The 20,951-nt window shown below is 29.6% G+C and overlaps 1 protein-coding gene across 3 annotated transcripts in view; it reads left to right on the plus strand.

Annotated features, from left to right (window-relative positions):
- LOC107454045 (ecdysone receptor) overlaps nucleotides 1-20,951 on the plus strand; it is a 320,420-nt gene that overhangs the window by 287,933 nt on the left and 11,536 nt on the right. For all 3 annotated transcript variants that reach the window (XM_071181001.1, XM_016071093.4, XM_071181002.1), the window contains 2 exons: nucleotides 14,203-14,373; nucleotides 20,099-20,239. In XM_071181001.1, coding sequence (XP_071037102.1) covers nucleotides 14,203-14,373; nucleotides 20,099-20,239 — 312 coding nt within the window. The remainder of the gene's footprint in view (nucleotides 1-14,202; nucleotides 14,374-20,098; nucleotides 20,240-20,951) is intronic.

Here is a 20,951-nt window from a genome sequence, read left to right on the forward strand (position 1 = left end):
TTTCTCCCTATTAATGCTGCTGTATTTTTCTCACTGTATTAAAGCACAATAAATAATGATTTGTGACGGTTATTTTTTGGAGTATTGTTGGGAGAAATGAGATCGAATGATCAATTAAATCTCGCTTGTTGCAAACAACCCAAAAAGGAACAAGAACAATTTAGATACCCTTTTCTATCCCCTTTCCACACCCTAATCGATCTGTGTTTTTTCGTGGTAGTTTCCATAGCAACGTATTGCTTCTCTCAGTTTAGAATGCATCACTTTCCATGTTTTAGCTTCCTTACATTTTTTTTAACCATTTTTTCCCCCTTGCAAATCTTATCAAGTTCAATCAATGTTAAAATCTTTAATTTATAATTTTTAAAGGGGAAATAATTTTTGTCTGAATTCGTTTAATTTTCACGACGATATCTCATGGATTTAATATTCTGGAACAGGTGTTTCCGACTCACATGAGGCCGGGGGCCGCAATTAAAACACCAGTCAAATGGCGGGCCGCAACTTTATCAAAATTTTATATAGGACTCTATTATGTTTGAAGGAACATAAACTATTATTGTCAGATTTTTATCAAGTTGTAGAAAACAAAAGTATTGAATTACAAATTAAAACAAGAAGTAGATTTTTAAAAATATTCTACATATTAAAAATTCTGGCCACAAAGTTTACAAATGTGAAGAATTTCGTCCAAAATAAGTAGTTTCAAAAAGTTAAAACGGAGAATTTCTTCGAGAAAATTTCTGAAACGCACATGCTAAATTATATTCACAATATACAAAAAAAAAAAATAATAATAATAAATAAATAAATAAAAACGAAATAAAAAAAGAGCAATATACACTATTATTTTTGTATTTGAAAAAATAATTTATTGGGTGCAAAACCTGAGAAATAAATTTTTTTGCACCGTTGGTATGTTAAATTTCACAGAAGCAAAGAAATTAGGGTTTTTTTAACTAAGGAAAAGTATTTTAAACCCATATAGAGTTTCTTACGAAAATTGTCCGCGAAAAATGACAAATGGGGGTGATATTATTGTTTGCGCTCTGATTTTAAGTTTTATCGTAGGAAACTCAATTTTTTAAGAACTAGAGTCTATTTTTCTAAAATTTATTATTATTTTTTAATGTTAAATAAGTTTTACGATATTTATAGCACAGATTATAGTACAATTATAGTGCTCGAATACATTTAATCTTTGATTTATTTTTTTTAATTCTATGATTACCATTAAATTTTGTACTTCAACAAAAATTTTTTTTTAAAGATTTGATTAAGTAAACTGTCACTTTGGCTACGTAACTTATACTATTAAGATATTTCAAATCAAANTATATATATATATGAAGCGAAATAAAAAAGAGCAATATACACTATTATTTTTGTATTTGAAAAAATATTTTCTTGGATGCAAACACTGAGAAATAAATTTGTGCTCCGTTGGTATGCTAAATTTCGCACAAACAAAGAAATTAGGGTTTTTTTTTAACTAAGGAAAAGTATTTTAAACCCATATAGAGTTTCTTACTAAAATTGTCCTCTAAAAATGGCAAATAATATTCACGGGCCACAAAAAAGGCTTTTACGGGCCGGATGCGGCCCGGGGGCATTTCATCTTCGAATACATTTCATCTTTGATTTATTGTTTTAATTCCATGGTTACTATTAAATTTTGTACTTCAGCATATTTTTTTTAAAAGATTTGATTAAGTAAACTGTCACTTTGGCTACGTAACTTATACTATTAAGATATTTCAAATCAAAAAAGATTTTTTATTCACGAGCATTTCTTTCCCTTTTTTTCCCATTATGAGATCTCACTGTAAAGCACGCTTTCAGTTCTTAACTTAGTTGAAAAGCGTGATTGTAGAGTGAATGTTTAAAAATAGAATCAAAGAAAATGCTCGTAGATTATCTGGGAGAAAAGGTAGATAAAGAAAATGGGTAGAATCTTGTATCCTAAATTCAAAAGTTAAATAGAGAAGCGAGCGTTATTTCTATTCTTTGTAACACTGTTCTAAATGAAGATGCACCAGAAAAAGAAACTAACGATTTCTTTTTTGTTCTGTTCTTTTCGTTGAGTTTTCGAAAGTAGTTTCTCTGCACACTTCTGGTGGTGAAGTGGGAGGAGGGGGAATAAGTTTTGTAATTAATTATGTTACGTGGAAACGTAAAATGTCTCTGTTTGTGTTTTTAAACTTAGAGTTTTTTTAAAAATTTACTTATCGTTTATCGTTTTCTTTTCATACCGCATTTTTTAATTTTGTCTTTTTATTCTTTTCTTCATATTTTCATTTTGTGTAAAAAAAAAATTTTAAGTCATCTTTCAAGTTTTACACAATATTGTTTAAATTCAAAGCTTCCCAAAATGAGTTTAGACTTGTCTCGTTTTCTTACTAATAAATAAAACACGGAATTTTAAGTTTTTGAGCTGATAATAAAATTGTTTACTGTACAAAATCATATTCTTTACGCTTTTAAATATATTTTAATATGGTAATACTCGACAAATAATGATACAGATGTTTTTCCCCCACTTTTAATTTTTTTATGACTCTTTTTGCTTCAAAAGCCGAAGCTTAAAGATAATTATTTAAAACAGTTGCAGCCTAAAATATAAACTCGGCATCAGTATTTTTCATTAGTGGAGAATTTTCAAGACTTGTTTAATTTGGAATAAAATAAACCATATCGAAACATTTTTCCAATAACGAATCAATTAATTGCAATAGTTGTAAATTATGAAAAATAAAACGATTAACTTAATCACATTCCTTATAGATGATATGAATAAAAAGTCGTAAAAGCTTAAAAATGGTTTAAAACCGTCTGAGATTAATAATCGTTTGCTATACATTATCGTTTTCTTTTTTCTTTTCTTTTTTTTAACATATGTCTGTCGAATTCTTTGTTTAGAATTAATTCTTAAGTGCAATAGTTCACTTTATATTTAGCATTTATTTAAGACATTCGTCGCTAAAAAAAATATGAATGATAAGTTTGGTTAAACTGAGCAGAGCAAAGAAAGTAAAATGGTGGTCATCTAATATTCGGCTATTTGATGGCGGCGCTTGGCAATCCTAAAAATTGTTATTTAAAGGAACATTGGTAATTTTTTCGCAAATTGCACAAAACATCTAAAGAAAATAGCCTAAAAGATTCATTTTCTATTTATGTACGATGTTTTAAAACTCTACTCTAAGTATTAACTTTATTATGCTATTTTTTATGTAATTATATCAGTAGGATGTTAGAAGAATAACTTAATTAATGATTTAAATTATTAGATTATTTTTAAAAAATTTCACTGTCGGAATATATAAGAATATTAGTTTTCCCAATGGCTAAGAAAAATTTGCTGTCAATAGTTCTAATATTCTAATATTTTCTTTTTAATATCTATTATCTTGGAATGAAATTTAAAAAACAAACAAACTACGAAGTTGAATTAGCAATAACATATAAAAAATGGCTTTAAATAATCCAAAATATCAATCTAATAGAACTCTTCCTAGCTTAAAAAAAGACATAGAAAAAAGTTACAGTATTTTCTTAACCTCGGTGAAGTAATATCGGTTAACGGATAATACCTATTAAAGAATAACAACTTTTTTCGTAAAATAGAAACAGTGTGTATTTTTTTTTTCTTCTTATTTACCTTTACAAATATCTACGGTTGATATTACGATTTTTCTGTTATCACCTTTTTACCTGGAATAACCCTTTAACTTAAAAAGGGTTAAAATATAAATAAACTGTAGGCATCCCTTCCTTCGTTACCTTTTCCCGAATGAACTCCTGACTGAATTTCGGTACCTGCGATGTGAAAAACGTAGGACAATTTTTCCTATGTATAAATAGAAATGGTGTGGAATAAAAAATAGTGGGGATTTACCGGAAATCCAAGATGAGGGGGCCCCTCTTCTACGACACTCTTTGAATGCTTTTCCGGCGTAACATTCCCCCCTCTTCCCCCACTCACTCCATACGTCTATACTAACTCGACGTACAGAATCTCTCTTCTATATTCTTTTGGTAATGTTGAAAAAAAAGCTCTTCTGTGGCATCTGGGGTGTAAAAATCAGAAATAATTCTATCTGCGTTTTAGGGCCCGTTCGAACATTTATGAAAAAATGGAGGGTGTGTTTAAATATTGAATTTTTCAATATTTTCAATGCGAATAATTCGGATTTGATTTCTCTTATTGGAATATATTGTAAGAACATAGGGTCGTGCTATCGTGATTTTGCATGTTTCTTTTTTTAAAAATAAATAAAAGTATTGTGCAGTTTTTTTAGGTATTTATGATGCAGACAATGGTTTATGCACTCTACTGAAACAAAATGATGCAGTTTTGGCTTTAGCTGAAATTAATTTCCCAAAATTAGCAATGTGATTTAAATTGTTAACTGCTGAATAATTGCACAATTTTGTTTTAGTAAGTTTATTAAATAATCATTGTTTTCGTTATAAACTTAAAAAGTGAGGCAATATTATTTTTATTTATTTATATATTTAGAAATAAACATATGAAAAAAATCTTACGTTAGTAACGGTGTAATTAATCTATAATATTGTATTTAGTTATGCAAGTTTAGTTTTTAGTCATAAAATATAGCCCCAATAGTCGTAATAAAAACAATTCCCTAAAGTTCATCATCTTTTAAATTATTAATAAATAATAATTTTCCTACTTTCATTTTTGATAAGATTCTTTAATTTTTTATATATAGACATGAGGTGTAAATAAATAAAGTAAATTTCATTGTTTTAAATTGTGTAAATTTCAAAATCAAATACTTGAATTTTTATTTCAAAACATACATAGTTGTAAAATCTGTCTAAACTTTAACACTGGATAATTACTATTAGAAAATTCATTGCAAAATTCGAAAGAATTAAAAATCGTTTGCTGGAGGGAAAAAAAATTTTTTTTTTATTTTATATTGAGTATTAATTGTTTCTTTGAATGTTCAGAATCCAACCTAAGTCGCTGTTTCATTTATTACGATGAATTAATTGTTATAGCAACTCCGTTTCAAATAAAAAAGTTTTTTTTTAAAAAACTTAAAGTTTAGATCTTTGTAGATAACTTTTTAAAGCTTGCTAGCTATCTCTTCATATTTTTAATCGATGTATCATTTTATTTTTAGAATTTATTTAACTCAGAAAGAAAATGTAGAAGTACATATACTCTTATCGATATATTTTATCCGAATACGGGTTATTCCAGACTTTGGGAAAATGCAAAAAAACTACCCATAAATTTTATGAATTTGAAAAATAGCAAAATCTTAGTTAAAACTTAATGTAAGGTCTTGTTTTAGTGAAAAAATTACCTATAATTTTCTGAATCTAAAATTACCGAGATAAAATCTTAATCTTCATTATTTTTTTGAATAGGCGAATAATTTTTACAAAAGTATTGAAACTATTATTTCTTCACATTCAAACTAGAAGTGCATGAACTCAAGTTAATGTCAAAAAATACCGTTTTCAATTTCATATTACCTGGGTTCTAATGTTTTTTTTTCTTTCTTTTTTTGGCAATGCCCTTACCTTTACCTGTTTAAGTTCAGTGGCCGATCAAGGCAGGCTGTTTAGCGTGGTAGGAAAGCCCCTACTCTGTTCCGGGGAACTCACCCCCCATGAGCATCCCAAAGGGGGGGCAGATGGTAAAGCAGAGTAATGTACTCTTCCATGGGGCTTTCCCATAGACCTACTATTGCCTGTGACCGTGTCACCTAACTTAAGAAAGCCGGTCGCTCTCGTAAGATGCTTAAAATATTGAGGGGTTGGGGGCGCAACAAGTCTCCTTGAAAGCTATAAAACTTTTGTGATTTCTCCCCCCTTATTGTTGTTTATCTACCTTGAAAAATAGGAATATGGGCTGCTCGATATTGTTAGATATTTTTAGAAAGATATGTATTGGTGTAAAAAACTTCTCTCTTTCTCTTTAGTAAAGAATTTATTTATAATAAAATTTAATAATTAAAAATGTGGATCATTTTATTATTTGTATTTTAATTTAATTTTTAACTCCGTAATTGTACCACAGGAAAACTATAATTTTTTTATAGTACTTATGTTTCCGTATATAAATGGGACTTTTTTTTAAAATTTAATATAAATAATTCTTACTGACGATTTTTTGTGTGGAGGGGGGGAGGACAATGTAATATGGCAACGTTGTAAATTATACTTCTTTCAAATTTGGGATTTGGCAAATTTCAATGGGATTTTTGATGCTATAACCTCATTATAATACAGTGTAGAATTATAAAGCGTTAATAAAACGTAAATGTTGATGAATAACCAATGGTGTCATATGATGACTTAGTAATCTCTGACTTATTGTCTTTCATAAAATTATGTATAATTTTTAATGTCAAGATTTTTGCTTGAAATTAATAATTATTAGAAACATCGGGAGTATGTATGTCTTGATTATTATTTATGAAAAGTTAAGCAACCATCTAGCAATCCCTTCTTCTTTTAAAACTCAAAATTTCGATAGCCATCTTTAAACTTTTTAATTGTAGCAAAACTTCAAAAAAAAGTAAAGACTTTTCCTTAATTCTTTAATGATCTCAAATCAGTATTATTTTATTTATTAAATCATAAACTTAATTTTTTTAGGACAGTAGAACTTAAATCAGATTTATACAAGATTTTTTGTAATGTGTTTATTTTATAATTTTTGTTCTAAATCTTTCTTGGTATAAATCCCATGTTGTTTTCTAACTACCTGAATTATAAGCAAAGGATGGAAATTTTTTTTAAAAAAAAGCGTTTTTTAAGGAACTTAGTTTTGCTAAAATTACAGCGCAATCAAATGCATTTTTTATGTTAGTTGTTTTATTCATATTTTCCGCAGAATTGTTATACAATATTGTTATTTGAGTGAAGTTATGTCTAAATTTCTGGGCAAATATAATCAACATAAAAAAAAAAGCACGAATAACAATAATTTTAAAAGGAAAAGTATAACCAAACAAAACCTTATAGTAAACACAAAGGAAATATGTAAAACCTGGACCACCCATATAAGTATAAAATTTTATAAACAAGTGAGGAGTATATTTTCAAAAATTTTTAATAACAAATATTCTTATTATGTATTAGTAATTTTAACAAAAATCGCATCCATTAGTAATATGAAGAAGACAAGTAAGTTTTCTTTGAATTTATTCAACCCTGTTCTTAGAATCATTCAACATCGTTGAAAGTTGTTTATTCATTTCTTTTTTCCTTTTTAATGACTAAAGAAAAAAAATGAATAAATAGAACTAGATCAGGTAAATTATATATTTCAAGGCTTCCAAATGTTTTTGTTTTGGAGTTGGGATAGTTAATGAAAATATTCTGCGACCAATGTTTCTAAAAAAAGAAAATAATCTCACAGATAATGACGCTCGACGAAGCGTATAAAATGCCGATTGGAGAAAGAAGAGTTACTAGGATACACGGTTTATGAAATCTGGACGAACAAGTTTCGTTCTTTTTTAACTTCATTTATTTATTTTATTATTCATTTCTCTTTTTCCAACAATGAGTGGACGAGAAGGAAGGGTAACCTGGTTCCTCGCGGTGCGCGGTTCGCTACCTGCTCTAATAAATAACCGTGTTTGGAGGTGACTTCAAGGTCGGAATAAAAATAGAGGGGAAAAAAAACTCGTTTGCACATCGTCTGTATTTATTTCTGCCCTAATCGTGTGATTTTAATGAAGCTGTACGTCATTAAAATCAAAAGCATTTCTAAATAAATATTATTTCTTTTCAGTCTAAGTAACTCAACTAGTTTCTGCGAATTTCTCTTAATAGTTATCTTTTTTATAAACTGATGACTTAATTTTTTATGCCTGGAATAACTGATTCGGATGAAATAACCATTTCGGAGATACTCGAAAATTGCGAGGAACGAATTTTCGTAATATGTAGAGCCTGTTTATTTTAAATTATACATATTTAAGTAAAGTGTTTAAAATTTTATGAGCTTAATTAAAGTCTTGTTATAATTATTTGTGTTGACATTATCGTCTAAGATTTTTTTTTTTTTAATTGAGATGTTTAAGCTGACGTCAACGTTTCTATTGGGATGTGAATATAAATCGTTCAATAGGAATGATGCAAACGACAATTGATTTATTTATTCCATTCTGTGATGTAGTTCAGCCTTTGGCTTGGACTGGTCTGTTTTTAAAAACGAATTTATAAAATTTTTTAAGTATATAAAAGTTATTTATTTTTAATTATAAAATCATATTTGACTTAATTATGACAAATAAATAAATTTTTTCATAAAACAGGACATAAAAAGGAGAAAATAAATGTCCTGATTATTTAAAAAAAAAAAAAAGATTTTTTTTCACTTGNAAAGTATATAAAAGTTATTTATTTTTAATTATAAAATCATATTTGACTTAATTATGACAAGTGAATAAATTTTTTCTTAAAATAGGACATAAAAAGGAGAAAATAAATGTCCTGATTATTAAAAATAAAAAAAGATTTTTTTTTTCTTGACTATATATTTATGTTGGTTTTTAACTTTATGAATCAAGTTACGATTTCTCAATTTTGCTAAAAACTTGCGTTAGTTATATATGTAAGGAAGCTTAATGTTGTTTCCATGTTTTCCGGGGGTGGGGGACTCTCTATATAACGAACTATCGCTATAAAAATATTAAAGATTTTTAAATTCTTAAAAAAAAACTAAATTTTAATCCATTTTTTCTAATATCTTAAATAATTCCTAAATTGTAAAATTTTTTTGAAACCTTTTTTATTTCATATCAATTTTCTTAAATAATCGTACAAAGTTGAGCAAAAACTTTTTGCTTAAATCTTCTGTAATAAAACAAACAAACATTTCTTAGCATCATATAATTAATTAGTCACAAATTTTTCCGAATGTTTCAAAGCACTTCTAGTACATTGTTTTAACTGCATGCTATATATATTACTCGTTTTTTTTTTTTTTTTTTCCCCTTCTTCTAAAAAAAAGGTTTAACGTTTAGGTTTGCATCATCAGTCTTTTTTTTTCTTTTCTCCTTACCTTAAATTACTTTTTCCAGCGGAAAAGGTGTTGTGATTGAAAAACAAGTCTTTCAGTTCTGTTAGTAATTGCTGGTGATTTTATCATGCCAAATATTTAAATTTGATAACGTTATTCGTGTACCGAATAGTTATATTTGAAATAATATAGTTATATTGCTGTAGTGTATTGATTAAAAGAAATGTCAAGTTATGCCTTGTATTTTGAAATGTTGTGGAAGAAATTCATATTCCTCATAATATTGATGAATCACAAATTGTAAAAAAAAATTTTATCTGAGATTCATAATTAAAATCCCCTTTGTGTTTTTTAAAGAATCAGCTTATAATTCTGTTTTTAACAAGTGATAGGAGTATATATGGGTATTTTAAATCATTTGATTTATAAGTTTACAATAATAAAAAAAAGTAATATTTATATAACTCTTAAAAAACAAAACAGAAATTTTAAATTTGCCATACTACCGTAAAAACGATTTTTTTTCTTCTTCCTCCAAACGTTTTATTTGTGAACCTTTTACAATATTTTTTGAAATTTATCCTTATGAGAAACGGAATCTATGACGTCATTAATTTTAAAACTACAACTCCATAAAAGATATAATTTTTGTAGTTTCCACTAAAAACACACACACACACATTTATACGCATTTGAATCGGTACTTCGTTCTAGAGTAATCGAGTGATAACAATTGCCAATCATGTCCAAATAAGAAAAAATTGTTTTTGCATTACTCGGTTACCTACATTTCATCTTTACAATGATGCAAAATATATTCAAATTAAGCATTTATCCTATTCCCACTAGTAATGCATATATATCTATTCAACCAATCTTGAATCTTCTCTACCAAGGAATGTACCTGTACATGTCTAAAAAAAAACTTCCATTGAATAAATCATACTGAATGATGATTCTTCTATTTGCTTTGACCCCTAAACAAGAATAATTCACAATAGAGTAGGCGGGAAATACGCTTCGCGAGTGGCTATGGCTCGTCACACAAGCATAACAATGGCCCACAAGCACATACTCGATTTTTATTTTAATGGCGAGGATGATGTTATTTCGTTATTCGCCATCGCCCATACAATAATCGCAGTAAAAAAAAAAGTTTTTTTTTTTATTATTTTATTTCTAAAGAAGAGTGACTGAAAAATGAAATTGGTTCAAATGAAAAGTCATAAAAAAAAAGCCGAAACTTTCTCTGTTCTTACTTTTATTGCAATTTTCGCTTTTCGTAATAAAATTTGTTTTATTATTTGCTAAATAAAAGAGTGAAATTTTGAAAAGTGAAGTCCTGCTGTGTATTGTTGCTTTTGAATTCTTGGTTACAAAAACGCGTGGTTATTCATTAGGGCAATATAAAATAAATTTATTTCTCTAAATTTTGAGAATTTTTTAAAATAATTCTGCAGCATACGAAATGATGTTGATGAAGTTTAATGCTAAATTTAAAAATAAAAAAATTAATTTTGTTAAGTTAATTTTGAAATCAAATTGTGTCAATTTTTGTTAAATGAGTTTTCATTACATGCTGCATATAACTTTTTCGAAATATTTTTTTTATTTTATTAATTTATAATATTTTTGACTAAGTAATTTAAACTGGGTGTTCCTTAAATTTTAACATTAATTTTTTAAATCAGAAAAAGGTAAAGAAAGAAAAATTCCGTCGACAATTTTCGCATGAACCAAAAAATAAGAGCCTCTTTGTAAATAAAAGTTTTTATAAATTGAACTGTACCTGGAATTTTTTTAATCGTATGTTGTAAAACAATTTTTAAATGAACTTTTAGTTTTAGTTTTCATTAAATTTGCAATATGAAATCATTTGGTGTCAATTTGGCGGAATTTGCGCCAACTTTCCCGATCAACGAGATTTTACACAATTACCCCCCCCCCCCCTCACTTCAAAAAAAAATTTAAAATAGGAAACTATTAAAATGCTACTTATACAATCGTTGCAATTTTAGAAAAGTAATTCTTCGAAAAGTTTAAATATTGAAAACATTTATATTTAACGTCACCTTTATATTTTGTAGATTCTTTAGACTTGGATGTACATACTTCTAAAATGTGTATATATTAAGTGTAATTTTCATACATTAAACTACTTATTAATTCAGGATGTTCTGTAATCATCGCTCTTAAATAATCCTTGTCAAAAAAGAAGTTAAAAATTAACACATTGGGGATCGGAATAAATATTTAAGAAAAATAAATAAAAATATTTTCAAAATCTACCTAATGATTATCGAGATTTTATTAATTTGATCCTTCCAGTTTTATCCTACTAGTAAATAGAAATCGAGAATTTAGTTTTTATTATGAATGTAGGAGTTATACCTTAAACATTTCAACTGAATATATATTTTTTTATCTTATAAAAGAATGTCATTCCTTTTACTTTAGTATCACAACTTTATCATCCTTATTAAAAAAAAAAAAATTCTGTACCTTCATGCTTTATCATTTCAATAAAGAATATTTCATTATTTTGTTTTTAAAAAAAAATCTTGAATGTAATTTTTGTTTATTGTTCACATTCTTAAAACACTGACCAATTATTAGTTATTCGTTTTTATAATTTTGAATTAATCCGGTTCTCTGCGGTTGCTGTTTAATAAGATACTTTGTAATAAACATTCGGTGTTGATAGTCATTTATAAAGTTATGTTGAATAATAAAATAAAATTCGTAGTCACACTTTCATGAACAGTCGGTCACGGTTCTACCTTTTATTTATTTATTTTTTGTCCAAAATAACTATTCCATATAAACGAACACGCAACACAATGATAAAACAATCATTCCTTTGTGTCGTAGGGCGAGGAAAAAAAATTCTAATAGAAATTTATTATGGCATTTTTCTGCGGAATTTTTCCTATTGTTTTAGTCGTCCATCGTAACTTTGACCTTCTGTTACGTAGGATGCTTGCAATAACATTAAAAAGATAGTTTATTAGTACATTCCCGAGTTCGCTGGAAAAAAAAGTGGCTTGTTTTTCGTCCTTGAACCCTTTTCCAGTTCGATGATCTTAAAGGCGATCGTCTGAAATTTTTTTAACAGTTGCCATTCTTCAATAGATAAATTTTAATAACGTTTTAGGTGTGACTAGCACCTCACGTTGGGACTGGCAACGGAAATGTGGTCTGGAATTCGCTTTTCAATGGGAGAAAGGGTTGCTTGAAAACTGGTTCTTTGGATGTAATATGTTTTTAAAATTCGAAAGTGATGGGATATTTTTTTTGTAGATTATCTAATGAAGAAAGTTATTCGATAAGTTGTTTTCTCTTTTAAAGATATATCTCACAGGAATTTCAATTGGACGGTTAAAATATGAACTTCCTTTGAAGGTAGTGGTACCTAGAGGAATTAACCCCTGCCCACTTTCGTTTTATTTATTTATTTTTTCGTGGAAAAAAATTTATCGTTGCTCTTTTTTTAGGGCTCTGTAAAATCGAGATTAAATCTTTATCCTTTCAACAACACACATAATCTTTTTAGTAAGATGCACTAAAAACCTAATTATTGCAAAGGAAAGTAGAAATCAACAGGTGTTCTCAATTTATTTGGCGTAGAATGTAACGCCAAAATCTTAATTTTGTATGTTAACGAATTTGTAAATACATTATTTTCGGAACTTTTTTGCTTCTGTTAAGCGCTTACTTAGTGTTCATCTTGAATTTTGTAACTAATAGTAAATCCGTGTTAAAATAAATTATAATATTTCTGGCACAAACGGACAGCTTTAATATTGATGGAATCAAATGACATTTCCGGAAAAATAGAGAAAAAGTTTTTCAAAGTTATCTTGGCTTTGAAAAAATTACAAGTCATTTAAAAAAAAATACAATTATGTCGACAATATAGTGTAATACATTCATATATAAAACGCTATCTAATTTATATGGCTTCAGTAATGAGTGTTATTTAAAAAAAAAATACTGCTTGATTCAAGAATGGTACTGTCTTGTTATTTATAGACTCGAATTATCCCAAAAAGAATTGTTTAAGATTTTTTTTGTTTTGTTTTCTAGACATCAAAAAAATGATAAATGTAGAAAAACAATTTTGAAAAAAAATTAAACCCACATATTACAAATATTAAGAATAAAAAATTAACTAATTGACTAAAATGAAAATTCCCATAAGCATTTTTCCCTTGATGGCCTTAAAAGATGGGATAGTGATTTTCCTGATTTTGCAATCAATATGATTGCAAAAGTGGGTATGATTTACATAAGATAGGGGGAGTTTCTAATACAAAAAAACATGAAAATACTTCAACTTACTACTTTATTCCTATGTGCAAAAATCATACATGGAAAAATATTTTTTTAGGCATAGTGTGGATTTAAAATTTTCATTTTTTGATAAAAGTCCCAAGTAACACAATTCACAAAAACGATATAATAATGCGAAACAATATTGTTCAATATTGGAAAAACGTTAGGGAACGTCGATCGATATCTCTCAGCATTTCGGATATCTCTAAATTTATATTTTAAATTTATTTTTTGGAATTATAAAAATTAGACGTCATTTTTTGTCTTTTAAATGATTAATTTTGATTTAAGAACACAATAAAGTTTAAAATGAAATGTTTTACAAACACAGANATCTCTAAATTTATATTTTAAATTTATTTTTTGGAATTATTAAAATTTGACGTCATTTTTTGTCTTTTAAATGATTAATTTTGATTTAAGAACACAGTAAAGTTTAAAATGAAATGCTTTACAAACACAGACTTTTAATGTGAAATCGACAGCAATCGTACAATATCGAACACACAATGTCGATTTTCGCCAATATTGACATTGTCGGTCGATGTAGACTAAAGCTGTTACAATAACCCTGTGCTACTTGGGGTGGCAGAAAGTCAAAAATCGCCAAAAACTACTTTTATATGTAATGCTTGATTGACCTCTTACTTTAAATATGAAATTATAATTAGATTAAAGATGCGGAGTTTACCACATCCTGTACTTAAATATTAGGAGAGAACTTTCCTATGTTTGAGTGCCTTTTATAAATGTAACATGAAATTGTTTAGTAATTAAAATTTCTTCTGTTAACAGTCAAAGAATCGTCACTAGAAACGTGTGTTTATTAGTTTTGTTTGTCATTACAGATAAAGATGACTTGAGCCCACCTAGCAGTGTTATGAATGGCAGCTGCTACGACTATGACAAAAAGTCCAAGAAGGGACCTGCGCCTCGTCAGCAGGAAGAACTTTGCCTAGTATGCGGAGATCGTGCATCCGGCTACCACTACAATGCTCTCACTTGCGAAGGATGCAAAGGTAACAAATTATAAAATATATCCGACGTTTACAGTCAGCACTTGATATAACGACCCAAACAAAAAAGGGCGTAATGTCGAGATTTCACAACGATCTTTACGCATAATTTGAAAACTTTATGCTAATTTGGACAAAACAATGCTAGTAGAATAATTGGTAATTAAGCAATTTTTTAATGTTAAAATGTTTGTAAAAGTACCATTTAAAATTATACAGCGGGGCTATACTTAAATTAGATGTTTTTTATAGCCCGGTGACAAGAAAACCTCACAACAAAACCACCGAATTCGCAGTAGATAGTATTTAGATTCAGATTATAGGAATTCAATTTTTTAAATAAGAAATATTTCAGTTTTTTGACACCAGGGGTTTAAATAGCGCTGTAATGCTATTTTTGGGACGAAGTAATTACAGAAAATTAACATTTTGTCTGTATTTTATTGACAACGCATTTACTTCGCAATGACGTTTTACACATTAAAACATGTTTCCTCATAGATTGTTGCATGCAGATTGTCACGGTAGAAACAGTGTTATTTGCAGTATAATAACTGTTACATTTACTGTATCTGTTGCGGGTTCGCATAGGTAATATTGGAAAGCGGGAAATAGTTTAGTTGTAATGAAATGGCAACAAAATATAAAATATTATAGAACAAACAATCGATAAGTTAACAAGAAAAACGATGTCTAAAATAGTAATTCTTTCTATGTTTCTTCCTGTGTAAAATGTCCTCGTCATGTAAATAAATGTGTATATAAAATTCAAAGTTCGACTTCGCAACATTAAGTGGCGTCCGTGTGATATTCAAGAGCCAAGCATAAAAAAGAAAGGACAAAAGAAACAAAAGTAAGTGAAACTATCAGAATTTAATTAATATTTCACTTCATAAATGGAAGAATTAAAAAATAAAAGAAAGCCATTGCGCCAAGGATTTACTTTAACTGCCAATAATTTAGAAGCAGAGTTATCGAATACGGAGGTTAAAGTGGATCGCGTAAAGATTTTATTATCACAATTGACGAATAAATTCGAAAGATTAAACGATGTGCAAAATCAGATTTCTGAAAATTTATTAAAACTAGAAAATAATGATGATTATGAAAAAGATTTTGAAGCCAATGAAGAATATATTGACAGATATGTGTACTTAAAAGAAACTGTTAATCTTCGTTTGGCGAACAATGAACCAAGTTCACAAAATAGTGCGGAAATGAAGAGAAAATACAAGCTTCCAATGTTAGAACTACAGAAATTTAATGGAGAAATAAAAAATTGGCTCGGATTTTGGGGACAGTTCCGTAAAATACATGAGGACAACACCATCGATGATGATGATAAATTTCAATATTTGGTTCAAGCAATGGTTCCCGGGTCACCAGCAAAAGAACTGGTAGATAGTTTTCCACCGTCAGGCCAAAATTATCAAAAAGCAATTACTCAACTAAAATCGAGATTCGCAAGAGATGATCTGATGGTCGAAATCTATATTAGAGAATTGTTAAGATTAGTGTTGGCACAGGCTACAAAAAAAGGTCACATGCCATTGGCGACATTGTATGATAAATTGGAAACACAGTTACGAGCTCTGGAATCGCTTGGCGTTAAAAGTGATATTTATGCCGCCATGCTTTACCCATTAGTAGAATCAGCTCTTCCAGAGGATCTTTTGAAGGCGTGGGAGAGATCTCGATCATCCGGAGAAACAAATGCTAGCACAGAAAATCTTACAAAATTATTGAAATTTCTCAGAATTGAAGTTGAAAGTGAGGAACGCCTGCAAATAGCTCGTAGTGGATTCGGTAGCCAAGGAAGTTTTGATGTAGTTCCACCAACTGCCGCTTGTATATATTCAGGTGATTCAAGGAATAACACGAGTGATTTCAAAAAGCTTAAATGTATATGGTGTGACAAGGATTCACATAGCTCAGTGGAATGTTTCAAGTTGCACAATTTAAATTATAACGATAAAAAGACAGTTTTAAAAGAAAAAAGAGCATGTTTCCGTTGTTTGAAAATCGGCCATCCAGCACAACAATGCAAAAGTTCTGTTAAATGTTTAATTTGTAATAGAAGACATTTGACAGTAATGTGTTGGAACATAAAAAATGGTGAAAACCAAGGTCAAACAAAGTCAAGTACTAAAGGAAAAAATGATGAAAATAGCAGTAGTTCTAAAACTCTTGTTAATCAACAAAAGGGTGAAACGTTGATGCAAACACTGATAGTAAAAGTTGAGGGCATAGATAAAACAGATAGACTCGCAAGAGTTTTGATTGATTCCGGTTCCCAAAGGTCCTATATAAAAACAGAGGGGGTAAAAAAGCTAAATTTGCCAATAGTTGGAGAAGAAATTTTAAACCATGCATTGTTTGGCGGAATAGAAACTGGTCAGGAAAAACACAGTGTCTATGATGTCAATATAAAATCCCTAGATGGTCAATTCAAAATTACATGTCCAATGTTAGCCCAGACAAAGATATGCAATTTCGTACCGAGATTAAAGAATCAAAACATTTATCCCATTCTACAGCAAAAATCAATTAACTTATCAGACGTTGGGGACAATCCTTTAGAAATTAAAGTGTTATTAGGTGCGGATGTATTGCCTCAAATTCTCACGGGTAAAATTGAAAAATTGGATGAAAATATTATGGCTATTGAAACTCGGCTTGGGTGGACAATAATGGGTCAACAACATAGAGAAGAAAAAACAAACACTACTTTAAGCTTATTCTGCCAACCCAGCATTGGAGCTTGGAGACTATTGAACCTTTGGAGCTTGGAGACTATTGGAATACGAGATCCAGCCGAAGCTAAAACAACAAAAATGAAGAATGAAGAAATTTTAGAATTTTTTGAACAAACTGTTCGCAGATATGAAAGTGGTAGATATGAGGTTAGTTTACCATGGAAGGATACTCATCATATCTTAGGCAATAATCGCCAACATGCGGAAAGTAGACTGGTGATGCTAACAAAAAGATTAAAAAGAATTGGAAAATTCGAAGAATATAATAAAGTACTGGAACAATGGCTTCAAGAAGGCATCATTGAAATAGATGAAAATTGTGACGAGCCAGGAAGTCACTATTTACCACATCAAGCAGTCATAAAAGAATCGAGCCAAACTACAAAATTGAGACCCGTATTTGATGCGTCTTCCAAAGATGGTAATGGAACATCTTTAAATTCTTGTTTAGAAAGTGGACCAAACTTATTAGAGAATATTCCAAAGATGCTCATTCAGTTCAGGAAGTATTCCTATGGGATAACATCAGATATAAGAAAAGCATTCTTACAAATTGGAATATCTGAAGATGATAGGAAGTACTTGAAGTTCTTATGGTGGGATAGAGATGGAAAAGAAATTGTAACCTGGAGACACAGAAGAGTCGTATTTGGTCTCACCTGCAGTCCATTTCTGCTCAATGCTACAATTCAACATCATTTACAGAATCAAACCGGAGAGTTTCAGAAAACGGCCGAAGAGCTTGCAAAATCATTTTATGTGGACAATTGCGTCACCAGTGTTGAAAAAGAAAAGGATGTCGAAAAATTTATTCACGAAGCCTCTCTTTTGATGACAAAAGGAAAATTCGATCTAAGAGGATGGGTCACAAATGTTACAAGAAAAAGGAAATTACAGGACACTCAAGACACCATAGTTCCTATTCTGGGGTTGATGTGGGACACAAAAACAGACGAATTATTTTGTGAAGTCAACTCAGTAAGGCTAGCAACCCAAAAAATAACGAAACGAATGTTGCTATCCGTGTCTCAAAAAATTTTCGACCCTTTGGGATTTTTGTGTCCAGCTACATTACTTCCAAAGTTACTTTTACAAGAAGCGTGGAAAAATAATTGTGGTTGGGATGATAAACTTCCTGAAAACATATCAAATAAATTTGTTCAATGGTTGGAAAATATTCAGTGGTTACGAGAATGTCGCATCTCAAGACACATGCATATTTTTAAAGCAAATATAACTATACACGTTTTCTGTGATGCAAGTAAAACATCGTATGCAGCATGTGTATTTCTCAGAGCTAAAAAAGAAAACAATGTTGTTGTTCAATTAGCTATAGCAAAGGCCAGAATAGCACCGATGAAGCAAGTCACTATTCCTAGATTGGAACTTTTGGCTGCAGTCTTAGGCTCACGTTTGTATTTAGAAGTTCTTAAAGCTTTAGAGAGTCAAAAGTTTGTAACATATTTCTGGACTGATTCACAGGTTGCATTGACTTGGATAAAAAAGAAAGAGAATGGGACAGTTTTCGTCAAAAATCGATGTGAGGAAATCCGCAAAAATTGCAGCATTGAAGATTGGTACTACATTCCAAGTGAGCTAAACGCAGCTGATCTCCTATCTAGAGGCTGTTGTCCAAAAACATTATTTAAGAGCAAATGGTGGAGCGGTCCCAATTGGCTTAAAGAAGACCAGGAAAGTTGGCCTAAAAGTGACTTTAACGTTGTTGACAATATCACTGAGAAGATAGAAACATCAACTTCATCACATGTTGTATCAATTCCTGAAGTGTTGAGTACAAGACTATTATATTTCTCTAAGTATCACAAAATTGTAAGATTGATTGCATGGATTTTGCGATTTATACGAAATACTCGAACTAACATAAGAAAAGAAAAAGTTTTAGATGTGACTTTGAGCAGCACAGAGTACAATGAAGCAGAAAATCTCCTCTTAAAGCTAATTCAAAATGAGACTTTCACAAATGAAAAAGACAAAAGAATAAAAAATATGCAAGTTTTTCGAGATGAAAATGGTCTAATAAGAGTGAAGACCAAATTGTTATTGGGAGAAGAAGATCTCGATTTCAAAACACCAGTGTTATTGCCAAACCACCACTTTATTGTTTCTCGTCTATTACGCGAAATGCATGAAACATCTTTGCATGCTGGTTTACAGATAATGCTCTCAAGAGTTAGAGAAAAATATTGGATCTGTGGAGCAAGACGACTCATGAAGAAGATAATATCACAATGCACTATCTGTCTAAGATTTAAAGCCAAACATTTGGAGACTCCTACCGCATCCTTACCTAAAGATAGAATTACCAATTCAGCAGCATTCCAAATTACGGGCATTGATTATGCTGGACCATTATATCTCAAGAATGGTGAGAAAGCATGGATAGCTCTTTTTACTTGTGCAGTTTATAGATGTCTCCACCTTGAACTAGCTCAGAATTTATCGACGCATGCTTTCTTGGATGCACTTCGTAGATTTATAGCACGCAGAGGAAGAGTCGATACCATTTACACAGATAATGGCACGAATTTCCATGGAACTAATAATAAACTCAGAGAGTTGAATTGGAAAGAAATTCAGGATTCCTCATCCATTCATAGGATCAATTGGAAGTTCATACCTCCTTCATCTGCTTGGTGGGGAGGATTTTGGGAGCGGATGGTACGAATGACTAAGGAAAAAAAAGTACGCAACAGTATCCTTTGAAAAGAAGAAAAAAATTAAACTAAATGTCGATTGCTATAGTAAAATGAATGACTCAGATTGTGGATGTTGTAATGAGCGTTAAAATAACATTGCATCTATGAAATGACAAACTTAACTTTGCTTAGTGGTCATTATATAAAAAGTTCGCCTTAAGGGGGGTCATACTAAAGAGTGTAGACAGTTATTTTAAAATAATAAATAATTCAGTTACCTATAAATTAATAAATTTTTTATGGTTCCTTTGGCAGGTTTTTTCCGGCGGAGTATCACAAAGAATGCTGTTTACCAATGCAAGTATGGCAACAACTGTGAAATCGATATGTATATGAGAAGAAAATGCCAAGAGTGCCGTTTAAAAAAATGCCTTGCTGTGGGAATGAGGCCAGAGTGTAAGTAATTCCAAGATGTTTTTTATGCAGAGTATGCTCATAAGATCCTTCGCTGCAGAATTTTTAGCAAACATATTTCTTTACTAATTCCTATTAACATAGGTAAAAATGAGTGTCAAAATATTGAAATTTCTTTCATTTACGATTATTTTTTAATTTCATTTATATTAAAAAAAATTTTGAATATAAATAAAAAAAAACTTTTTTTTTCTGAGAACTTTTTGTATTTTGTATTTTAGTATATGTTTAAGCATAATTCTGATAATCTAACAATTTTTAGCAATTATTAGACTGTTTTTTATATTAAAATATACAAAAAGGACACCAATATCCCATCTGCGTCAATATCTTTAAAAGTCTGTTGCCAAGGAAAATTAAAAAGGCATAATTTTAGTGCCCTACACTTGAAGTAAATCTGATTTTATACTATCTTATTGTCAAGAGTTTTAAACAAAAAATCACTAATTTGGCGACATTTTTCCAATGAATAATTCTCAATCTTGGCAAATTTTTATACAATGCAATTTTTCAAATATTTAAAAATTAAATGACAAATGTTTTTGTTTTTACAAAAGTGTGGCTTTTCTTATTTCCATTTTCATAATTAACATAAAGAGGTAGGAATTCAAGCTGGACAAAAAGTATAAATAACTGTTAGAAAACTCGCAACAATTATTAAAACAGCATAAAGCGTTATTTCGCATGAATAATT

The sequence above is a fragment of the Parasteatoda tepidariorum genome, chromosome 5 (genome assembly GCF_043381705.1).
Source record: "Parasteatoda tepidariorum isolate YZ-2023 chromosome 5, CAS_Ptep_4.0, whole genome shotgun sequence".
Taxonomy (NCBI): Eukaryota; Metazoa; Arthropoda; class Arachnida; order Araneae; family Theridiidae; genus Parasteatoda; species Parasteatoda tepidariorum.